This window comes from Zerene cesonia, chromosome Z, assembly GCF_012273895.1.
Source record: "Zerene cesonia ecotype Mississippi chromosome Z, Zerene_cesonia_1.1, whole genome shotgun sequence".
In the NCBI taxonomy this organism is placed as follows: Eukaryota; Metazoa; Arthropoda; class Insecta; order Lepidoptera; family Pieridae; genus Zerene; species Zerene cesonia.
Window position 1 is genome coordinate 3,328,887 of NC_052122.1, and position 22,008 is coordinate 3,350,894.

At 32.7% G+C, this 22,008-nt stretch overlaps 2 protein-coding genes across 2 annotated transcripts; one reads left to right on the plus strand and one right to left on the minus strand.

Moving 5' to 3' along the window:
• Positions 1-6,133: 6,133 nt before the first annotated feature.
• On the minus strand, positions 6,134-11,372 carry LOC119835729. Its single transcript, XM_038360710.1, has 3 exons — positions 11,340-11,372; positions 10,090-11,177; positions 6,134-6,188 (listed from the first exon to the last, which is right to left on the minus strand). The coding sequence occupies exons 1-3, from the start codon at positions 11,370-11,372 to the stop codon at positions 6,134-6,136; spliced, it is 1,176 nt and encodes a 391-aa protein (XP_038216638.1).
• A 522-nt stretch (positions 11,373-11,894) lies between these two features.
• On the plus strand, positions 11,895-18,522 carry LOC119835730 (frequenin-1). The gene is made up of 6 exons (XM_038360711.1): positions 11,895-11,941; positions 12,629-12,677; positions 12,954-13,043; positions 15,786-15,864; positions 16,302-16,390; positions 17,294-18,522. Exons 1-6 carry the CDS (start codon positions 11,895-11,897, stop codon positions 17,459-17,461), a joined length of 522 nt encoding a protein of 173 aa, XP_038216639.1. The 3' UTR covers positions 17,462-18,522.
• Positions 18,523-22,008: the final 3,486 nt, after the last annotated feature.

The window sequence follows — 22,008 nt, forward strand, 5'->3', positions numbered from 1 at the left end:
ATCTCTGAAAATTTCAACTGTCTTATTATCACGGTTCATGATGTGCAGCCTGTTACAGACGGACGAACGAACACACAGACGGACAGCGAAATCATAGGCAGGTAATAGTGTCAAGTTTGACCCTATGGGTACGGTATGCTAAAAATGAGGATGCAAATGAAGATACTCAACGTAACTCAACTGCTTATTCGCCATTCGAGGAACTGAAAAATTTTGAACTTTGAAATAGTTACCTACAAAAATAGACATTTCGAAACTTATCCAACAATTTTCGTCTTATTATGAAAATCTGAGCGCTGTTCGCTACAACTTCCCAACTTATATATTAGCCATACTTTGAACTGAAATAATATTTAATTAGTACTATAAACTGAGTATGAAGTTGCGTCAACGAAGTGGAATTTAATTAATTCGTAGTTTAAATTTACTTTTAAAGTATTACTATCAGCTCGAAGAATAAAAACTTTTTGTTTCCCAACAATATTGTAATACCCACTTGGAATAGAATCGCACCAAATTCATTAATTCGTGTATTCCTTTTTCAACCGACATCCCAGAAACGAAGGAGGTTCTATATTCGAATATACATTTTTTCGGCTTCAATAATTGATATTTCCATGGGTTTTCAACTGATTGACGTGATTCATTTTGTACTCGATAGAAAATTGTTGTCATTTGTGACACTATATACTATCAGCAGCAATCTAACACCCTTGATTCAAAAAACAATTAGTATGAATAAAAAATGAGACACAAATAAGGATGAAAATAATTATAACCCGCCGTACCACGACACCTCTTTATTGCATACTAGTTATGCCGCGCGGTTTCACTCGCGGACGAATCCGCTGGTGATACAAATTTCTATAGCTAATGTGTTATTCGGGTATATAACCCACATTACTGCCAAGTACCATCAACAGCCATTCAGTGGTTATGGCGTTAATGAGTAAAAAACATCCATACATTCTTGCAAACTATCGCGTTAATATAAATAGTAGGAGATCACGCCGATTACACTGACAGTTGTAATCGCTATCAAAATCATATGAACGTTTAAACGCGATCAACGTTTGAAAATGTATTTCTACGACGTAATCTGAACTTAGTTCTAGTAAATTCGAGAAGCGACTTGCGAGTTGCGAGTTTAAACTTGTAAACTGCCTGAATGCGCTCAAAGAGTCTCTGACACTGACTTATTACAACCTTGAGATAACAAAAATCCTTAACATTACATGGCATTGTGTTATCTGTGGTCCTATTAACTAAATTAAGGTCTGATCTTAAATGTAGGTAATACTAAGATCTCTCTCCCGACACAATAAGTACACATTAACTTTCCCAATACATCTGAACAACAAATGTCATTACATACATTAGTTACATAACACCACTCCAGAGTCCAGACTCGTGTTAGAGCGTCGAAAATCATTTAGGAAAACTACAATACAAGCACAACTTTCATTGAATAAAAGCCAATTTACCATCCTATAGATACCTGTGAACTGTAAGCATTTATAGCGCTCTCAATAGAAGTAAATATGATGCATTCCTAGCTGACATAAACTCATACCAAGCTGACATAAAAAAAGTACACCTAATTTACGAATACCTACCAACAATAAACCTTCATTTGTTTTCTTTAAAAATATAATTGTATAATGAATTATTGTGTAATTTGTAGTATATTTATTCTTATTACATAGCTAAAGCGTTTATAAACGTGGATGAATGTTAACTCCAAAATATAGAAAACTTTCACTTCTATTAAAATTAACGAATTTAAAAGTTTAGTATCATGTATGTTTAATAAAAAGGACACAAACTTGTAATAAGAAAGCTATAAAATTTTATCGCCTGTAAAAATATAAAAGCAAAAACAATTTTACACAATATGTTATGTGTAGTTCCAGGCTTTAAATTGCATCAACTACACACAGGAGATTCGTTTAGCAATTCATTGCCTCGCATAAAGTTGTAAAAGGTTCATAACTCATTAATTGGATGTTATTTAATGAAATTTTCTTTAACATAATATCGTTAAGAATGTTTTTATTGTGTGTTTATTTGGTTGAAATGAGTATGACGATACTACTCTAATATAGACCGTTTTGATAAATGCTCTGACCAGCAGAATGCTACGTTATCTTGTAAGACAATCATAGAAAAACGCGTCCGACTTTTTTCTTAGAACCAAAACGAGAACTTCCTTATGTGAATCTTTTACTCTAAACGATGTGGCTGTTTGAGCTATTTTTTTCCGCAACGAGCGATATCGGTCCTTTAGCTAAACACATAGAAAAATTAATAGAATGCTTAGACATACACTAACTATTAAGTAAGTTTCCATATCTGAATATAGCCACGAATGGCGAAAGGTTTATATTTTTAAAACTACAAGCCTTAAAGTTCCATTATTCGACCACAAAGCTGTTATCTTCTCGTATCGTTCTCTCTCCATTTGAATTTTATCTCCAAATTTCCTCTTGAGAATATAGTTTCTTTAAGTTTTTTTTCAACAATGTTTTATTTCGGCCATCGTATTGATATCTTGATTCATGGCCTTATTAAAACAAATTACTGACAGCCTTTGTGGTTCTGTTCTACATTTTGCGCGGTTTTAATGTATTTGAGTATGTTTTAATAATTATTAATAAATACATTTATATCTAATAATATACGCTTAAAGTGGTAGTTAAGTTACATAGGTATGGAAGCTGGTATTTCTATCATTTTCATAACAATATTTATTAACATTGTTACATACAATTAACATATTTCAAAAAACATTGCACCTTAAATACTAGTTACAATTCCAATAAAGTATATATCAATTTACTTAAAAGGTTAAACAATATAACTTTCTATTTATTACTTCTGTTTAATATAACCTACTATAAAATGACGAAAAATTAAAATAATCAAACAAAGAGAATGGCGAGCTGGCAACATCTGAATTATAAAGATTCGATGTTCGTAATTAATCATTCCCTCAATAAGTATTTACACAGAACAGAGTTCAATTCCACAATAAATATATACTTTATAAAGCCTAAAAAGCTGGTAAGTTGACACTTAAACTATTTCATTAACCGGTCAATGATTAATCTTATCGAATACTCCATAACTATAAATCACAGTAAATAGTGTGACCTTTATAGTTGCGTATACATTCTCTAAATTAAAACGGAAGACATGTCATCATTATCATTATCTGCCCATATACGTTCCCACTATTGGGGCACGGGTGTCCTATGAGGGTTCAGGCCATAGGTAATCCGCCACGCTGGCCAAGTGCGATTAAAGACACTTTATGCTTATAAAATATAACACTTTATTCACAAGTATTTTGAAAAATTATAACGTGATAATTTTAACCTTATCTCTCATAATTACTCTTCATCTTTTAGGTCCTTTCTAAAAACCCTATTAGCTAGTATTACCTTTTTGTGTATTAAAGTTTCGTGTTTATTTAGTGGATGAAAACAAACATGCAGCATTCTAAAGTTTGTACAGGTAATAATATTAATCAAGAACTTACCCTAATCGCTTAAACATTCTAAATAGAAGTTACCCGTCCGCAACAGTCAACGACACCTGAATGCGCATTATAGCAATAATTGCTATCCAGGGTTCACCGCACTTTCAAGTTAACAACTACTAAATACTTACTGAACATTACCATAGAACTGTATTCACTGGAACGTATTCATCGCGATTTCCAAATGTATACAGCGATCTGAAAACAGATTCTCCAGCCATAACCGTAAATTTTAACCCTTTTGACACTCTATTTCCGAAACCAAAGGAGATTCTGCGGCAGTTGCCCCTAAAATACGAACAAAATACGCTTCATTGACTTCATTACTATTTACTACATACGATTTTGTATCGCCCGATATCGTCGTTACGATTTTTAATCATTCCGATATACTAAAATGTCATACATAGATATACTTAATACGTCCATGATTATCCTAGATATATGAAAACATAAATACAATCTCATAAAACATTGTAATTTTATTATGCAAAATAATATAAAAATTTGTTAATTTTAATGAAACGGCGATGACGCGTGAAATCAATAAGTCCAAATAGATAAGCGTTAAATAAATTTATCTTATGAATCATCCCGTTTATATTTCTATTTATTTACAATAACTTTAGATTTCGATTTGTTAAGTCACGCTTGAATGAAAATATTGAATGTCGTGGATTATAAATTTTAATAATTTATACTAACATTTCGTATTGTGGATGTTGGATGAAATAAATGGGAATGCAAATGAAATGAATAAAAACCGTAAAACCCAGTACGGGGCGGTGAGTTTGAATAGATTTTTATATTTTTGTTTATTGCAAACGTTTACATTGATTACCTTTAAATCTCTAGTGTGGTAATTGCCTCTGAATACTTCAAAAGTATTGAAATGCATACGTTTTTCATATTCTGTTCACAATGCTATTCATAATAGATCTTTTTTTTCGTTTATTTAATATCGCTGTATCTTAATTCTTTCTTTTACACAATTCTTATTATTCAGTTAATTACATACATTTTCTTTAATAAGAATACCTTGCGAGCTTAGATTGCTAAGGGGTGTAGCACTACGTATAGTATTATGTTAGCTGTGGCACTCTGACACACACGCATGTTTTCCATACAACACAACGTAAGAACACGGACTCCCGCGCAACGCGGCGTGATGCGGTGCAGTGTGCCATCCGCCTAAAGAAGTCAATTAGTTCTCTCAAAAATCGTGAAACTTTGTTTGTTATAAATTTATCTTATTAAATAAATACACATATAGGTCTAACCGCCACTCTACAGAAATTCACTACAGGCTCCGCTCGGATTAAATCTGGCATTGCTTACATGGCTATTTGAAATAATTTATTTTGGTATAAATAAATTTATTTCATATAATTATATGCTCGAACATTTTACACTACGTAATCTAGATTTTAAATCTATGAGTGTAGTGTGTAAGTGTCGATACAATTATACTAGGAAAGTTATTTATTGTTCTATAAAGTAACTTATCTTTTACAAATAAAAAATTTTTTAACGGATTTCAAAACTTTTTAACTGACCACTCACTGACTGATGAGTTTCCCCGAGACCACGCTCGCTGTAAAGTGTTCGAAACGTCGGGTTAAATAATATAATGGATAAATCGCGTTTAAAATCCGTTAAAAAGTTTTTAATTTCTAAATGTATAATACTCGCGTAAAATCAAACACAAGTGTATCTATTACATACCCGCTTGGTCAAATTATAAAGAAATAAATTCTTCGCAATCGTCATTGATGAGTATCGTATTATTCTTACGAAAACTGCGTAAAATTATAGGTTTTAATTAATCACAATACAGGCAAAATATATAGACTTTCAAACATTCAATTTTAATTTTTAGTTTTATAGCATTGAAATGCTTTATAAATGAGAAATTTTTGAAAGAATAGAATGATCCTGCCTCGTGATCAAATTTTTTCTATTCTTTCAAAAATTTCTCACTTTCAAACATTTTCTAAAAATCCTAAAATGTAAAAGGACAATCTTACGATCTCACAATGCAACTCGTAAAATTCCTGAATAAATGAAGAACACAAATAAACAGAGTAAATTGAGTTCAGCTATTTTTATCTAGAGCGTGCAATTCCAAAATAATTATAAGCCATATTGCTGGTGGAACTCAAATATTCCCGTCTTGTCGGCTCGCATAATTTCGTGCCATTTTCAGCTGATCCCTGCACATTGTAGTGAAATATATATGAAATTTTAAAGACTCAGTTAACTGCAATTGAAATTCTACGCATGCTACACATATAAAATGAATAAATTAAATTTCCATTCTAATGTTAATTGTCATATTTGATGTTAAGATTTCGTGATAGTATATTAAATACAGATAACTTTTAAGAAATTACCTATCCCACAGTTAATTTGCAAAAAATAAAAACAAGATAAATATTTATCCAATGTTCAAAAGTGAAAAATAATCAACCTCTGTCTAGCTAGTAAAAAAATTGTCAAATCCAAGTAGTTACGTACACACGAATTATATAAAGCGATTTGCGACTATAGCTACATTCACAAGGTTAATAATGATAAAGGGCCTCTGTGGGGTCAGGGGTAGGCCCTCAAAGCGCCGGAAGTTGGTTTTATCTGCTTCAGATCAGACCTGTCGGGAGATCGGATACGAATCACTTGATAAGCTAGCGAGGGAGGCGTCCGTTTTTTTCAATCTATTTATGTAAACTTTTGATGAAAAATGTATTTTTAACTTGAACTAATATTGCAAAGAGGAAACATTTGTGTTCTTGTGCATGTTTATTGCGTCACTAGAGGTCCGCCCCGTCCGTCACCTTTATGAATATGGTATGTATTTTCTCTCCATAAGAATCTTCCTTGTGAATGACAAAAATGTTAAGAAACAATTTCCCGCATCAGTCGAGCCGTTCTTGAGCTTTGCACTTAGCAAAACATTTGGTGATTAATTTTTATTTATGTAGATTAGAAAGCTGCATCTTCACTAGCAGCTTGTCATTGATGGGATCCAAGGGCTCGTGGGTGAAAACGTACGACTCGGCTAGGATAAAAATAAGCAGGATATTCTTCATCAGCCCATATATGTTCTCACTGCTGGGACACAGGCCTCCTATGAGGGTTTAGACCATAATCCACCACGCTGGCCAAGTGCGGCAGATGTCACATGTCATCGAACTTATTCTCAGACTTGCCGGTTTCCTCACGATGTTTTCCTTCACCGTTCCGAGATCAATTTGAAAAATCAATATATTTCTTGCACGCTCGCCTGGTTTCGAACCCCGACTTATCGATTTTGAAGCCCGAGGCCATCACCACTGAGCCACCACTGCTTATAGACATAATAAGCAAGATGGATGAAACTACCTACATAGAAATTTGCAACCGATACTCGACATTTTTATATTCACTAGTACACTTGCGAACGAACATGTTGGATAAGTTGAAGGTATCTCATTAAAACTACGTCTATATTGAGTACCAATATCGAGAACGCTTCAGTCATTAGGCCGAAATCTGGGGCTATCTATATATAACTGAACTGTTTCACTAAAAATAGTATTAACTGCAATATTCTATTAACGACTATTATATAATATCGTTGATTAAGAAGCCAATATGATTTCATGTGTATGTGTATACTTTACAAATAAATTATCTATTCCTTGTTTCGTTACAACTCTTTGCCATATTTAAGTGATTGTTAAAAATTATTGGTTGCGTCATTAAATCTTGTAAAATGTAATCATTCCAGATGTTAGTAATAAGCAACCAATATGTTTATATTATTTATCTACAATCTCTTGATTACAGAACATAATAAATACCCTATTACATTATAATGTACAAAATACAAAGAGAATCATTCCGTGAATACTTGAAACGCTATCAAGTAGGTTACTATATTTTGTCGTTTTGAAATTTATTTGTTCAAGTGAAGCCATCAAAATTTATCAACGTGATCTTTCGATGGATCGATATGCAGATGTAATCAAATGTTTATGACATATAAGTGACGCAATATGTAAATGTATACTGGGTGAAATATTGAAATCTGTACCCATATCACAAAAAGGTAAAGCTCTTTAATTTGTGGTAATCTATGGAGCTAATGGATCGATTTTAAAATTCTCTTTATCAATAGAAAGATACGTTATCTGTCAGTATCATATTCCATTGAGCTTTAATCCCGGGTCAACCCGGGCGTAGCGGTAAGTACCACATAAACAGACACAATATAGAGCGCAAAAGAAAGTCAATATAATAATTACATATACAATAGTTAATATAAATAGAATAAACATTATACACATAAAGGTTTTGTAGCATCTAGTGTTTTAATAAACCGAACATTATTATTAAATAGGTTTATTGTATGTAAGTCTATTAGGTATTTATTTTATAAGATGTAAATGTGATAAACATCCGTTCAATTTCCGTAACCTGAACATATAAAAAAATAAAATAAAGCGCTTTCGGTTCCCAACTTTTAAAAGTTAAAAGACGTTAACCGCAATATTAAACTCTGGAGAGGAATTTAGAGTAAATTTCGTTTTAGAACCAGACAGAATACATTTAAAATTAATATTTAATGGTTAAATTGTATGGAGAGTAGTGGTGGCTCAGTGGTGAGAACCTCGGACTTCAAAATCGATGAGTCGGGGTTCGAGACCGCAGAGGCGAGCGTGCAGGAAATTAATTGATTTTTCAATTGATCTGCGCATGTAGATAACGTCACCATTGCTTAAAACGGTGAAGGAAAACATCGTGAGAAAACCGGCATGTCCGTGGATCAAAAGTTTGTCGACATGTGATATCTGCCAACCCGCACTTGGCCAGCATGGTGGATTATGGCCTGAACCCTCATAGAAGGCGTGTGTCCCAGCAGTGGGAACATATAAGGTCTGATGATTATGAATTGTATGGAGAACTTTTGGGTGAATAACACAAACGAGCATGTGATGGCTATGTAATAATTATGTACGACGTGAATATGTTTGCTGAAAAGCACAGGACAATTTTGTTAACAACATCCATTTCTTTATTGGGCTTCTAGCGATCCACCCCGGTTTCACCCGAGGTACGTTTGTCCATAAGAACCTTCCTGAACAATTGGGCCTATTATTATAAGCCCAATTGATCGAGCCGCTCTGGGGTTTTACCCTTAGCAACACATTTGGCGATACATTTTTATTTATAGAGATATTTGGATGAAGTTGCAGAATAAAACTCTATAACAGAACGCTTAGTTAGGTAAACCAATTATAACTATAGAAAGATGGAACGGATCTTAATGTTTTTTTGTTAATTTGAACATATTCCCGCCAGGATAAAAAAAAAATCACTTAAAAAAATTGGAGAAATATATAAAATTAATTCTACGCGAAGCCGGGGTAGGATTCCTAATTTTATGTATAATTTAAATTTATCTATATAATTTACCACTTCAGATAAGACTTGGATAATAACAGACCATTTTTATTTTTAAATAAAAACTAAAGTCATATATATCGTCAGCACTAGACCAGCATAGGCAGAGGCAAAAACTTTCAAATAATAAAATAATCACAAAAATCAGTCACCCAATCAAAAGTTATGAGGTAACAGAAGCAAAAAGAAAAAAGTAGAATTCCAGAACCTCCACCTTTTTTGAAGTCGGTTGAAAAAAAGTATCTATTGAATATTGTTTTCATATCCGGCACTTATTTAATTGGATGTTTATTTTTGAAATAGCAAAAAATATGCCTGGATTTCAGCGAAGTAACTGAGCTGTGTTTATTTTGCAGGTAACAAAACTGGAATTTCATTCACTCTATAAAAGTAATAAACTAAACGTTTTCATATTGTTTTTGTTGAAAAATTTTATGTGAATTTACAAATAAATCTTACCAAACAATCAACGAAATCTTACCAACAAATTTCTACGTATATTTAAAACTTATGTTCTATTTACAAATTTACTATCATGTATGCATTTATAATCTTTATGTTAATTTAAAATCATGGGAGGAGGGAAGTGGTTTTTTCTAGTATAAATTTAAGACCAACTTTCCATCTATTAAGACACATTCTCAGATAAAACTCTATAATATATTATTATTACATAATCATCTTAAACATAATATTTGATAGAAGCCTCTACGACTATAATTTATATACAAAAATTTGCATTATTAGCATAACATCAATTTCTATCTAATATACAAAATGATTTACGTAATAAAAACGATAGCGCGGTAGAAATGATAATTTCGCATGTTACACTAAACTTCGCATTCCAGTCTCACTTTTTAAACCTCTTAACTTCGCAATTTTACAAACTATGCCTTCAAATAATATTAGAGAAGCTGAGTTCAGATAATCAGTAACGCCTTTACACTTGATAACACGTAATGATTCTAAAACATATTGAACGGTAGGAAAAATCAGCCTTGCCTTACAAAATGTTACATAAAATAGAATAAACGACACAATATTCGTATTGATTCAGAACATTTTACCCTGTAGTAACTATTTACCATTGGCCGTTTACATACCCGGGCTGCAGTGTTTGTGAATTTACTCGACTGTTCCTTTGAGGTATTTCCACAACTCTTTCTATCTCCTCCGTCTCTGTTATTGGATTATCTCTATAATTAACAAACAACACTTCGTGTTCTGATAGTTTTGGTGGATTGGTAACAATCACTTGTTGCTCTTCGGGCTTTTTAACTAAGACATATATAAGAGTTTTCTCTTCTATAGGCGCGGCTGCCCTGAGACTTGATTGTAGTTGATTAGCATTAGAAGCGGAGGCTTGAGCAGGGAGTTTTATAAATAGAATCTTATAAGTTTTCTTTGGCGGTGGAGGGCTGGGTATACGTTGTACTTCTTCAACATCCGGAGGTGGCACGTGGAAATAAATATGTTTAGTAATGACTGGCGCACTGACCTCATTGGATGGTGGATTATATTGCGGGCCATTTACATTTGTAAATGGCTGGAAGCCTTGCACCGGTATTAACGGCTGCACATTATTTTGGAAATTCTGACCTGATGCAATCTGTACGTTTACTGGCGAAGAATTGCCGTGCACATCGAGCTCATTAGAAGCACCATTTTGAATATTAACTATTTGTTGAATACCGTTTTGGGAATTCAGGGCAACATTATTTATTTGTGCTTGAGCATAATAGTTGTTTGGAGTTATAGCCGGGGGTTGTAATTGAAGTACGGGAGGTACATTTTCATGATATACGGGCGGACTAATTTGCGAGTTGAATAACTGTATATTGTTTTGTATATTGTACAAAGACGAATCACTGTTTTGTACGATCGTTTCTTTATTCGCGTCAGCTTCGAGTATTGTATTTGCGACTGCTGTGTCCAATTGATTGATCAGCGGCTGGTGCGGTATCGGGTTGTTGATAAGCGCGCCATTTTGAGCTTGTTCATCTTTCTGGTGTTTCAAATATTCATAGTCTTCGTGTGAAATGGAATACGACACGGTCTTTTGGAAGATCTGTCCAGCCTGCTGGGGAGCTGCCTGTTGAGAATCTTGAGTTTGAATAGGCAACTGCAATGGAACATTTGGCTTATTGTAGTTATAACCCTCGGGAGCACAATATACCGATGCTGCGATGACCTACAAAAAGAAATAAACTTCAATTACACTTGCATTTTATTCACTACAATTATTCGTCCTCGATAAAACCGTGATGAAAATCAAATACACAAAATATACAAAAGCTAGACGCGTAGTGTCAGATTTGTTGAAAATACACTTTTATATACGATCGCTACTAACCAATACGACAAATTTATATGATAACCAAGCCATTATGGAGTCAACTCGCCACTGGACGCATGTTTTGAACGATAAGGCTTTATATAAAACTTTTCCCCATAACATAAAAAGGTTTGGCGGATTTGCATAAAGCGCGCGTTAGATATTCAGAACGTTTCCGCAGTTTTTGAATATTATAATAACACGCAGAGCACTAGCGGAGTTCAAATTGAATGACACCTCTAAAAAAAGTAAAGAACTCCGTTTAATTATTTAACCATTTCTATTCTATGTAGGTAATTAACATAAAAAGCATGTAACTGTTAATTATCATTTTACCAAAAGGTACCTGTTTGCTGGCAAGATTGCGACTTAGCTCATATTCTATGTGAGTGTAATTAACTCCATTCTAGGTCCGGAATGAACTGAAACTACTGAAATCAAATACTGAGTTTTAAGATATTGTAAACATGTTCATTTATTGCTTTACTATCAGAGTTGTTTGTATATAATTTCTAATTCAGTAAGACTTTTTAATATGTATTTGCTAAAAACTCATACATTATTTTGCTAACTATGTATTTTTATTTTGTTTCAGTTACAGAGAAGGAGATAAGGCTCTGGTAAGTTTAACTGAAATGTACACTACTAGCTGCGCCCAGCGGTTTCACCCGCGTAAGTCCATATCCCGTAGGAATATCGGGATAAAAAGTTGCCTATATGTTATTCCAGTTGTCCAGCTGTCTACGTACCAAATTTCATTGCAATCGGTTCAGTAGTTTTTGCGTGAAAGAGCAACAAACACACACACACATCCTTACTAACTTTCGCATTTCGCATTTTTTCGGGTGACACCGCGGGGCGCAGCTAGTTATCTTATATACCTAAAATAATGCCAGGCTAGCTCGGTACGTCACTTAGATACCTACAACTCAAGAACGACTAAACGGATTTGAATTTTTTTTTTGTTTATGTTGATTCGTGTTAATTGTTTGAAATCTTATTTTAAACAGTCAAACCAAACGGTGCAAGTGCTCAGCTAGTACATATTTATACTAGCTACACGCCCTGGCTTCTCCCGGATAGTCATATATCGTAATTGAAATAATACAAAATATCTTATCTTTTAAGGATTGCATCAAAAATGGTGTGCAACTTTGATTAAAATCGGTTGCGTGATTTAAGAGTCCATTGCCCATTGCGGACGAAAAAAATGTGACACGTGATATATATTAAGATATGTATATAGTACAAATTTACAAACTGTAACAGTTGTTGTAAAATAAATATACCTATTAAATAATTTACAGGCACAAAGGATTCCTCAAAGACTGCCCCAACGGTCTATTAACTGAGCAGGTGCGTTTAACTCTCACATTTTTATTAATAACTGAACGTCTGAATATAATGAAGTAAACGTTGTACGCTAAAATAAAAATAACAGCATATTAAGGTATATAGTAACAGTTGATATAAAATATATTGAACATTAGTTGAAATAGACACTTATTAAAATTTACAGTTCTGTTCATACAATTAGATATGCATTTATCAAGGAGGTCATGCAGTCTCCTCAGCTAGTCACACAAAAATATTATTAATAAACAATACAAAATAATTGATTAATATTTTCAGGGATTCATCAAGATCTACAAGCAGTTTTTCCCTCAAGGTGATCCGAGTAAATTTGCCTCACTCGTCTTTCGAGTTTTCGATGAAAACAACGTGAGTGTTTCAAAGTTTTTTCAGAGCAATTAAATTTTTGTTCACCAGACGTGATTCGTATGCACGCTCTGTTAAAAAGTCGCTGCTAACTAATTAACTGTTGCCATACAGAATACTAAGCATCTACAACGAGTTAAACATTAACTACTCCATTCTTTAGGGATATATAGATAATACTCATTTGTTTAAATACTGAAGCAAAAACACATAGATATAACTATCACGTTAAAAGTTGATTATTATCCAATGTGTAAATGAGTCATCTTTTTGTGCAATTTTATAATAAGTAAGTTTTAAAACTAGGTGAATGCAATCCTACAGTATGTAACTGTCACAGGCATTCCTATTAATTCGCTCTATTCAGAGATTCTCTCGTTGAAAATAACTGTGCGATAAAATGGTATTTTTCCATCAGCTTTATGATCAGAGAGATTCATGTGATGTCATTTTAAACCGGTTGTAAAACGATAGCGTAACGTGTTCCATAATTAATCTTCTTTGACCTACAATCATTTTGGAAATCAGTCTAGTGTCTACATAATCGAATCCTAGTTGACCTTTTGACTGTTATTTAGAGACACTGGTCATACGGTGTTTATTTTGAGATGCAATAAATTAAAGAAATGAAGGAAATCAAACGTTTTAGTAAATTATTTATTTAATATTAATAATCGAAAAGTCTTTGTGTAAAGAATATTCCTTAAAAATACTTATTTTAAATTATGAAAGACTAGTAACATATGTAATATATAACATCAATGGTTGTCGTCGAGAGGTCGAGATACGACCGTTAACCATAATCAAAAGAGTATCTCTATAGGTTTGGATGTGTGTTCTTTTATGGAAGTTTTTATGCATTTATTTTTAATATTACATTTTCTGCTCATTCTCTATGAGAATAAATATAAACTATATGTTTGCCAAATTTCATGTCCTCCATCCGCGCAATTTTGCAAAGCACAGACTAAACCAAATATATTGAATCTGTGAGGCAAACTAACAGTTCAATATGGCCCATGTTTCGATTGCCATTAATTAAACAGCATTAGATAACAGACTGCAACGTTAAATATTCATAAGTCAGCGACATCAACATCGAAACCAGGAGCTCGTTAGCAGATAAATTGGAAGATAGAAGTGATACTCGAAAACTCTAAATGAGATTTTTAGAGACGTTGTTTTAAAAAAACCTGCATTTCATTTACTGTTAGTTTTAGAACTTTGGTGTCTAACTATATTTAGCATTACATGTTTATGTTGCTGTTTATAAGGTTTATTTTTATCATTGTTTCATTAGTTTAATTAATTTTTGAACAATTTCTGCTCTCGCTTTATCATATTTTTATTTTAATAGTATCGACCAGTGTGAGTTTGTGCACTAGTCAACTTTATAGTCATAAACTACGTGTCATATATATGATTAATTGATTTTTGATTACTTTTCTTAAATAACTAATTGGTGCGATAATGTCATCTTACACATATATTTACATGAATATTAAGAATATTTAAGAAAATTCATTAGCATTTCGTTACATATTCCTTTCTATTTCAATATTATGGGGTTCTCTATCAATCGCGGCCAGCGACTTAATGATGATGTTGCATAATATTATAAATTACTAGCTGCGCCCCGCGGTTTCACCCGCGTAAGTCCGTATCCCGTAGGAATATCGGGATAAAAAATAGATGTTGGCCGATTCTCAGACCTACCCAATATGCTTACCAAAATTTCAGAGGAATCGGTCAAGCCGTTTCGGAGGAGTATGGCAACGAAAACTGTGACACGAGAATTTTATATATATAGATATAGATAGATAATGCGAAAAGTCAAGTCAACGGGTTGAAAAGACCACACTGAATAAAGCCAGGTTTGAAAAGCTGGAATGTTTTTAAATTTTATATTTAACACACGATGTTACAGAAGTATGAAGAGTATAAAGCGCACGAAAAATTGTGACGTCATCCGATCCGACATAACATCTTGCAGGTTAATCGTAGCCATTAAAGCAGCTATTCACTGGAAATTGCGAAAAGTTTAAGTTTTTTTTCACAGAAAGCCAAGTTTTTCTTTACTTTACTTTTGGTTTTTAAATAGGATAATAAGTTACAATGCAGCACGCAAGCATATATATATATATATATATAAATCTCGTCGCTCTGTTGCTAGGCAACAAAAACTACAATAATATTCGTACATTTCCACTTTTCATTCATTTTATTTTGTAGTAGTACCAGACCAGTAGTGAGATAATCGAAAATTGAAATTTGCCATGAATATAATAATGATTGAGTATTAAAACATCGTATTAATATTTTAAACAGTGCTTCAGCGCAGCTACAGCGTATATACACTTTGTATATTTCTCTTATCGCAGCGAGACAGTATTCCCTCTCCAATTTTTATCCACTCTTGTATGAATACGCTCAAATGTGATGAATGAAACGCTTCTGAAATTAAAAATCGTCACTTTGTTTTAGTATTTTTTATTTGATGGTTCTAAACGATTTGTGTATCTCATTCTTATATAATTTGACAGATTTTACTATAAGTTTTATTATTGGATAAATTAAACTTTCTACAATCTAGATAATATAATTTAAAGTTTACATTTCAATTTGAATGATACAGAATATTTAACCAATAAATATACCTATACTGCTTCCTCTGTGTTTGATTGGTAACAAACAAATGAAACTTCAAGGTAATAAGATATTTACAAGGAAAAACTCTTCTTTCAGGATGGGTCAATAGAATTCGAGGAGTTTATAAGAGCTTTATCGGTGACATCGAGAGGAAATCTCGACGAAAAATTGCATTGTAAGTTGTCCACCTTTTGTTACTTTTTGTTTGTTCGTGAGTTTATAAATATTTTATTGATATACCATAGACATTGGTGATCGGAAACAGTGTTTTTGAGTTAATTAAAATATGCAACCTGTCAGTGTCACATGAATTGTTATCTAGTAGGTAAAAGGGACTCATAAAAGTTTCGCTGCAAGCTAATTTATCGTATCGTATGTTATCGGAAATGTGTTAAGTCTAGGGATTGTATACGATTCAGTTATTTCTTAGGACTATGACTAACCGAAAGTTACTTATATAAAATTTTAATCTCCAGATAAAATATTAAAGCATACAAAGTTTATAAAACCTTTTTTGAATCTGCTTTTGAAGTGAATGAATCGTATTATAAATTACGTTTAACACCTACAAAGTATGTATATTCCGTGACCGATTTTTTATTTGCATTCTAGGGGCTTTTCGTCTCTACGACGTGGACAACGACGGGTACATAACACGGGACGAAATGTATAACATAGTGGACGCTATATACCAGATGGTGGTACGTGTTTGTTAAATATTTGATCAACCCTTCCAACATACCCTTATTTCTCTATACAAATTAAAATTCATACCTTAAGCACATCTGTATTACCAAAATGGTACAGTCGAATATAAAAATAACATATAAAAACAATTGAACAATTTCAATTAAAGAATAAATTGCTAATGAATAGGAATCGCGTGGCTAAGAGCGTCAGGATATTGGATATAGGGGTGGAATATTTACCTTGCTCGTGTCGTTTTCCAGAGTGTAAACACCGAACTCCGGAATCGGTGTATCCGATACCACAGATAGTGTACAAATTTGTGTCGAGTCAAAATACACAACTACATAAAAATCATTGATTTTATTAGTTTTCCTGCGTCTTATTCGACGTGATTCCTCGTTTGAACTTTTAATGAGTACTAGCTGTGACCCGCGGTCGAAACCGCGTAAGTCCGTATCCCGTAGGAATATCGGTATAAAAAGTGCCTATGTGTTATTTCAGTTGTCCAGCTATCTACGAAGCAAATTTCATTGCAATCGGTTCAGTAGTTTTTGCGTGAAAGAGTAACAGACGCACGCATACATATGCATCCATCCTCACAAACTTTCGCATTTATAGTATTATTATTCGCCATTAGATGTCAGGAAGGATCATAATAAATTGGGACTACTACTAATAAAACACCAATATGACATTTTCTAAAAAAAATTCCTAGCTAGATCGATTTATCGCCCCCGAAACCCCCTATATACTAAATTTCATGAAAATCGTTGGAGCCGATTCCGAGATTCCAATTATATATATATACAAGAATTGCTCGTTTAAAGGTATAAGATTTTAATTACACTTGTAATATTTATAAGTGTATATATATAATATTTATGTAGTAATATGGCACTTCTACTCGTTTTTAGGGGCAAACTCCGCAGCCAGAAGACGAGAACACTCCGCAAAAACGCGTGGACAAAATATTTGATCAAATGGACAAGAATCACGACGACCGTCTCACGCTCGAGGAGTTCCGTGAGGGCAGCAAGGCTGATCCCCGCATTGTCCAAGCTCTGTCTCTTGGGGGAGATTAATCTACGGTTATTCTCTCGCCGGATTTCTCATTTACTTAGAGATATATATCCGTAACGCCGCCACGTGAACGCTTTCTTCTGTTGCTTTTCTGATATTCATTCAGTTTACTTTATTCTAACAATCCATACCTACATTAATAGGATATGCGGATTTACCGCCTTCGTGAACAATAAGAAAGTGACACGAGGCGGAATTATAGGAGTCCTTAAGTATTTGCCAATGTAATTCCGAGCGAGCAATATGACTTAATCAGCTTCTTAGAAACACAAATATATGGATGTCGTGAAATTTAAGCTTTGACGAACTATTCTGCTACGCTTAATCGCACCGTGTCTATTTCTCCTTTTGATTGCGACTGTCCTTTGTCCTTTTTTCTACAAGAAGAAGGAATGTGTGAGCTCGCAATGTATTTGCAATGAATTACATTCAAGTACGTTTCTGTTGAAAATAAAACTACGGGGATCGGTGGGCACCATGCCAGGCAATATGACTTCATCTTTAACAACATTACAAGTCATGAATATTTCATTTCAGTTTCAAGGTTGTGCTTATACAAGAATACCTTTAGAGATTTTCGTTCGACGTCAACTTTTTTATAATTTAAACAATATGCCATTTCCATGAAATATTTTTATTATTAAGAATATTTAGAAACCAGAATGTAAATGTGACGATTACAAAATTATTGGTAATGTAAATATAATTTTTAAATTATTGTAATTAAATACTAAAGTTATGACGATCCTCGCATGAGAGATGGCAAATGGCACTTAAAATAAAGTAAGATGATACTGGAGAAATTGATAAATATCCCCCTTTTCAATAAATAAAATTTTATTAATTTAACAAGCATGCCTTGCGAAAAATTTATAAAACTCACTTGTGGCAGTTATATCCGTGCGAGAGATTATCCTCCCTGAGGACAATTCTTTTTTTTTCATACAATATGATACTCACACAACATCAACATCGGTAACTATTTTGAATACACACACAATGGAAAAGGTTTATGCTTTTATTAATTTATGAGATTGAAGTTTTAGCGTGGCAACAAATACTTCAGTTACAGATAAAGAATGCTATAAGTTCAAAAGAAAGTCAAAACAACAATGCTGAGACCTTCTATTACGCATGAAACATGTTAATATAATAAATGACCTAGGTATTTACTATTTAATATTGTTGGATAATTATATTATTTTATTGCCGTAACAATATTTCTAAATGTTATGGATATCAAGAAATTTCCATAAAATGTTAACTATTTAGACATTGGTGTTGATAGTCACGAATACCTTTCAATTTGAAAAAAGCGTTCCATTGGTCGCTTTAAAGTGTATTCATCTAATCAGTATCTTAAAGAAGCACAAATGAATGGATATAATAAATGTGAGACATTTTTCTCAGCTATATATTTAATTACGTGGTCAAATAGGTACGTACCCACGCATCATTTTAAAGTGTAATAAATCTCAATTTTTTATGCATCTCTACTGCGTTTCATGTGAAGTAATCTCACACAGTAATATAAGGGGCTACGTACCTAACTACGAGGAGCAGGTACTTAATAATATTAACGTATATATTTAATATCACTATTTTGTTGAAGTTGCTGTTGTTGTTGGTTAGATTATTAGGTTTTTAAGAGTTACGCCCCATGTATCGTTATATTAGTATTCGTACTTTGTGACAATATAACGTTTTTTGGCATAAGTACGTTTGGGTTTTTACAGCCCCATAGTTGATACTTTTTAAAGATCATAATGCCTTTCTTTACTGGCTGGAGACGACTTTACATTAATAAATTAAACTATGTACCAATATATTATGACGTTCCAAAGTCTACATTTTAAAAATCGATTGAAACATCTGCAGATAGCCTAGTTAAATAGGCAGCCTAACTTTTACCGGCGTGGCATGCATTGAGCTATACAACATTCTCTCACAGCTAGTATGATTTATAGTTAATTTTCATTTCGAATATACCAAATTCGAAAAAGAAGGAGATTATTAATACCTACACCTATAGCTGTTTTTTAATTTGTTACCTAGAGAGCTAAAGAGTAGGCAATCTTTTGATGATAATTTTTTCATTTCAAAACTGGCGCCTCGGTGTGATAGCATTTTAAAGGCAGTTCAGTTTTTGTTAAAAACAATGATTGCACCTACTTAACCTACTTAACTTAAAGTGATTATTACTAGTACAGATAATATGTTTATATTTATTGTGGTATCGTCAATATTGTCGGCTCCATTCAGTATAACATAGGCAAGATCGATAAAATTATGAAAAAAAAAATTAAGAAATTTTTAATAAGGACATCAGAGACATGTTAAACTTACGAAAATTGTAATTAATAAGGAATAACTGAAATTAAAATCACTTGGATAGACTTTTAAAGCAATCATTTGATAACCGTCAGAGCAAAACTCTGATGGTATGTCATAAACAGTACTGGTTGTGGAATGAGAAGCCTTAAAAGCACTCGGTTTTGTCGGAGACAACAATAAACATTAAAAAATTCGAAGGATTCCAATCGCCCGAAATGTTATAGTTATGTAGGTAATTAGAATAACAACGTAGATTGGGTAATACTAATGAACCTAAAAAAATCTCCAACCATCCAGTTGCAGAACTGCGATTGCTTTCATTCTTAAAAAAAAGCTACACATAAATTATTTTTGCTAACCTTTAAATTAAATTTATAAATACATTTCCTATTTCTACAACATCAAATTATTTACAATCAGACCCTTAGCTTAAATTGCACATGTAATGTGTTAACTGTCAACATCGGTCAAAGATATTTTAGCTGTAAATTTTATTTTTTTAGGGAGCAGCTTTATCATATTGTAATTGTTGGATATCCGTTACTATTAATTTTAATATTTACGCGATAGAATATAGCAGATGGAGCGGCTAGTCAATTTTGAGTCATTCGACGGAGTAGACTTTAAGATCCTCAAACGAACTAGTATAGGTGTCGTTGCGGGCTGTGCATTGATGTAGGTTTAACGTTGGAACTGTGGAAGCTATCTTGTTCGGAGAAACTCTGGTTCAACCCACACGCGATTTGTTTTAACCGCATTTACCGTACCATTTTGCTTTACACTGTCTTCGTTGTAAAGTGTCGTTCTTAGATAAAAATAGATCAATGTGATTTAATGTTTCAAGTAGACACAAGATTTTTACATATTCTGCCTTTCAAGAATATTATTACCAAGCTTTCTCACAAATAGATTAAACAATAGTCTTTAATGTTATCGGTGTTTCGTCTTTTAGAAGTCTTACGATATTTTCTGTTACCAAATTACCCAGTTTCACGTTAGTATGAGCAGCGAACTGAATATTTTAAATTATTATTAACCGTACTTTATGCGTTTATTAAGATATTTCTTATCTATCTATAGCGAACTTGGGATAACATCTTAAATTACACAGCGTTATACAAATAACGTTGAATATTTAATATTAATATGATTAATTATTATTATGTACTATGTTATGATTAATCATATTTGATATGATCTTCACTAATGATAGCTAAGAAAAATAGTTTAAGCGTAACTTAAGAGTGCTAATCTATCAAGATCTACCCTATTCCTGTCTACCTTACTTGCACGTTAATGTTCTTACTAAGGTCTTTCCTCGTAGGAGATTATAAACCCAAAGATACTATCTCTATGCGAAGTCTGGAATACAGTTGGGGTTTTATTTCGGAGTGAGTAGAAGGATCAACTGTATCGCTTATTTTCAAACTAATTAGACATAAAAGGAAATCTTATTTTCTCCGAAACATTTAAATAGCAATCTCTCAGAATCACAACAATTTGATTCCGAAGCAAAAGCATGGATTAACGGTTTTTACAGGCCATAAGTTCTAATCTGAAATGTACCAAAATTAAACTTTAAAACGTAACTTTGACTCATGTTTAATGCTTCATAATTGTGTCAAAATTTATTTCCTTTCTACGCCGACTATTTTTATTTATATTGGACATTTCACAAATATTTCGTTCAAATACCTTTATTAAGGTATGTATTATTGTTCTAGCTTGGTCTTTTTACTCACTGCGCATTTATTTTAACGATGTGTATTTTGTAAGGAAATTTAATTTAAGGTTAGAGTTAAAATAAATTGTAATAATTCAGTTCGCTGCTATTAGTTATTCTTTAGGAAATTTTGAATACTTAGTAACTCTGTGTGTATATAGTGTTAATTATTCGCCTACTTTACTTACTATTTAATATAATATTCACTTTTAATATAAATTATTATTAATAAACAAGTTGATATGGTATTGGTGTTTTATTTACCCCATCCTTTCCTTATGTTTTTATAAGCATAAAATAACGCAAGGACACAGCTCTGATGTCGTTGTTTTCCTCGTATGATCGAAGAAATTCCCACAATTTAGATAAATTTGGAAATATTTATGTAATTAAACTAAGAATGTGTATAGCAAAAAATAGTGCTTATAATAAATTATAAATGGTAGTTAGTATCTTTGTCTTTCATTTACCTCGAAACAGAGCGTTTAAATG

Coding starts and splice junctions, on each gene's coding strand:
- LOC119835729 (XM_038360710.1), bottom strand. CDS start 11,372: ATGGCTTGGTTATCATATAAATTTGTCGTATTG. Junction 11,178..11,339: donor CATATAAATTTGTCGTATTG/GTTAGTAGCGAT, acceptor TTCTTTTTGTAG/GTCATCGCAGCATCGGTATA. Junction 6,189..10,089: donor TCACAAACACTGCAGCCCGG/GTATGTAAACGG, acceptor ATCTCCCGACAG/GTCTGATCTGAAGCAGATAA.
- LOC119835730 (XM_038360711.1), top strand. CDS start 11,895: ATGTATTTTTATTTTGTTTCAGTTACAGAGAAGGAGATAAGGCTCTG. Junction 13,044..15,785: donor GAGTTTTCGATGAAAACAAC/GTGAGTGTTTCA, acceptor CTCTTCTTTCAG/GATGGGTCAATAGAATTCGA. Junction 16,391..17,293: donor ACGCTATATACCAGATGGTG/GTACGTGTTTGT, acceptor ACTCGTTTTTAG/GGGCAAACTCCGCAGCCAGA.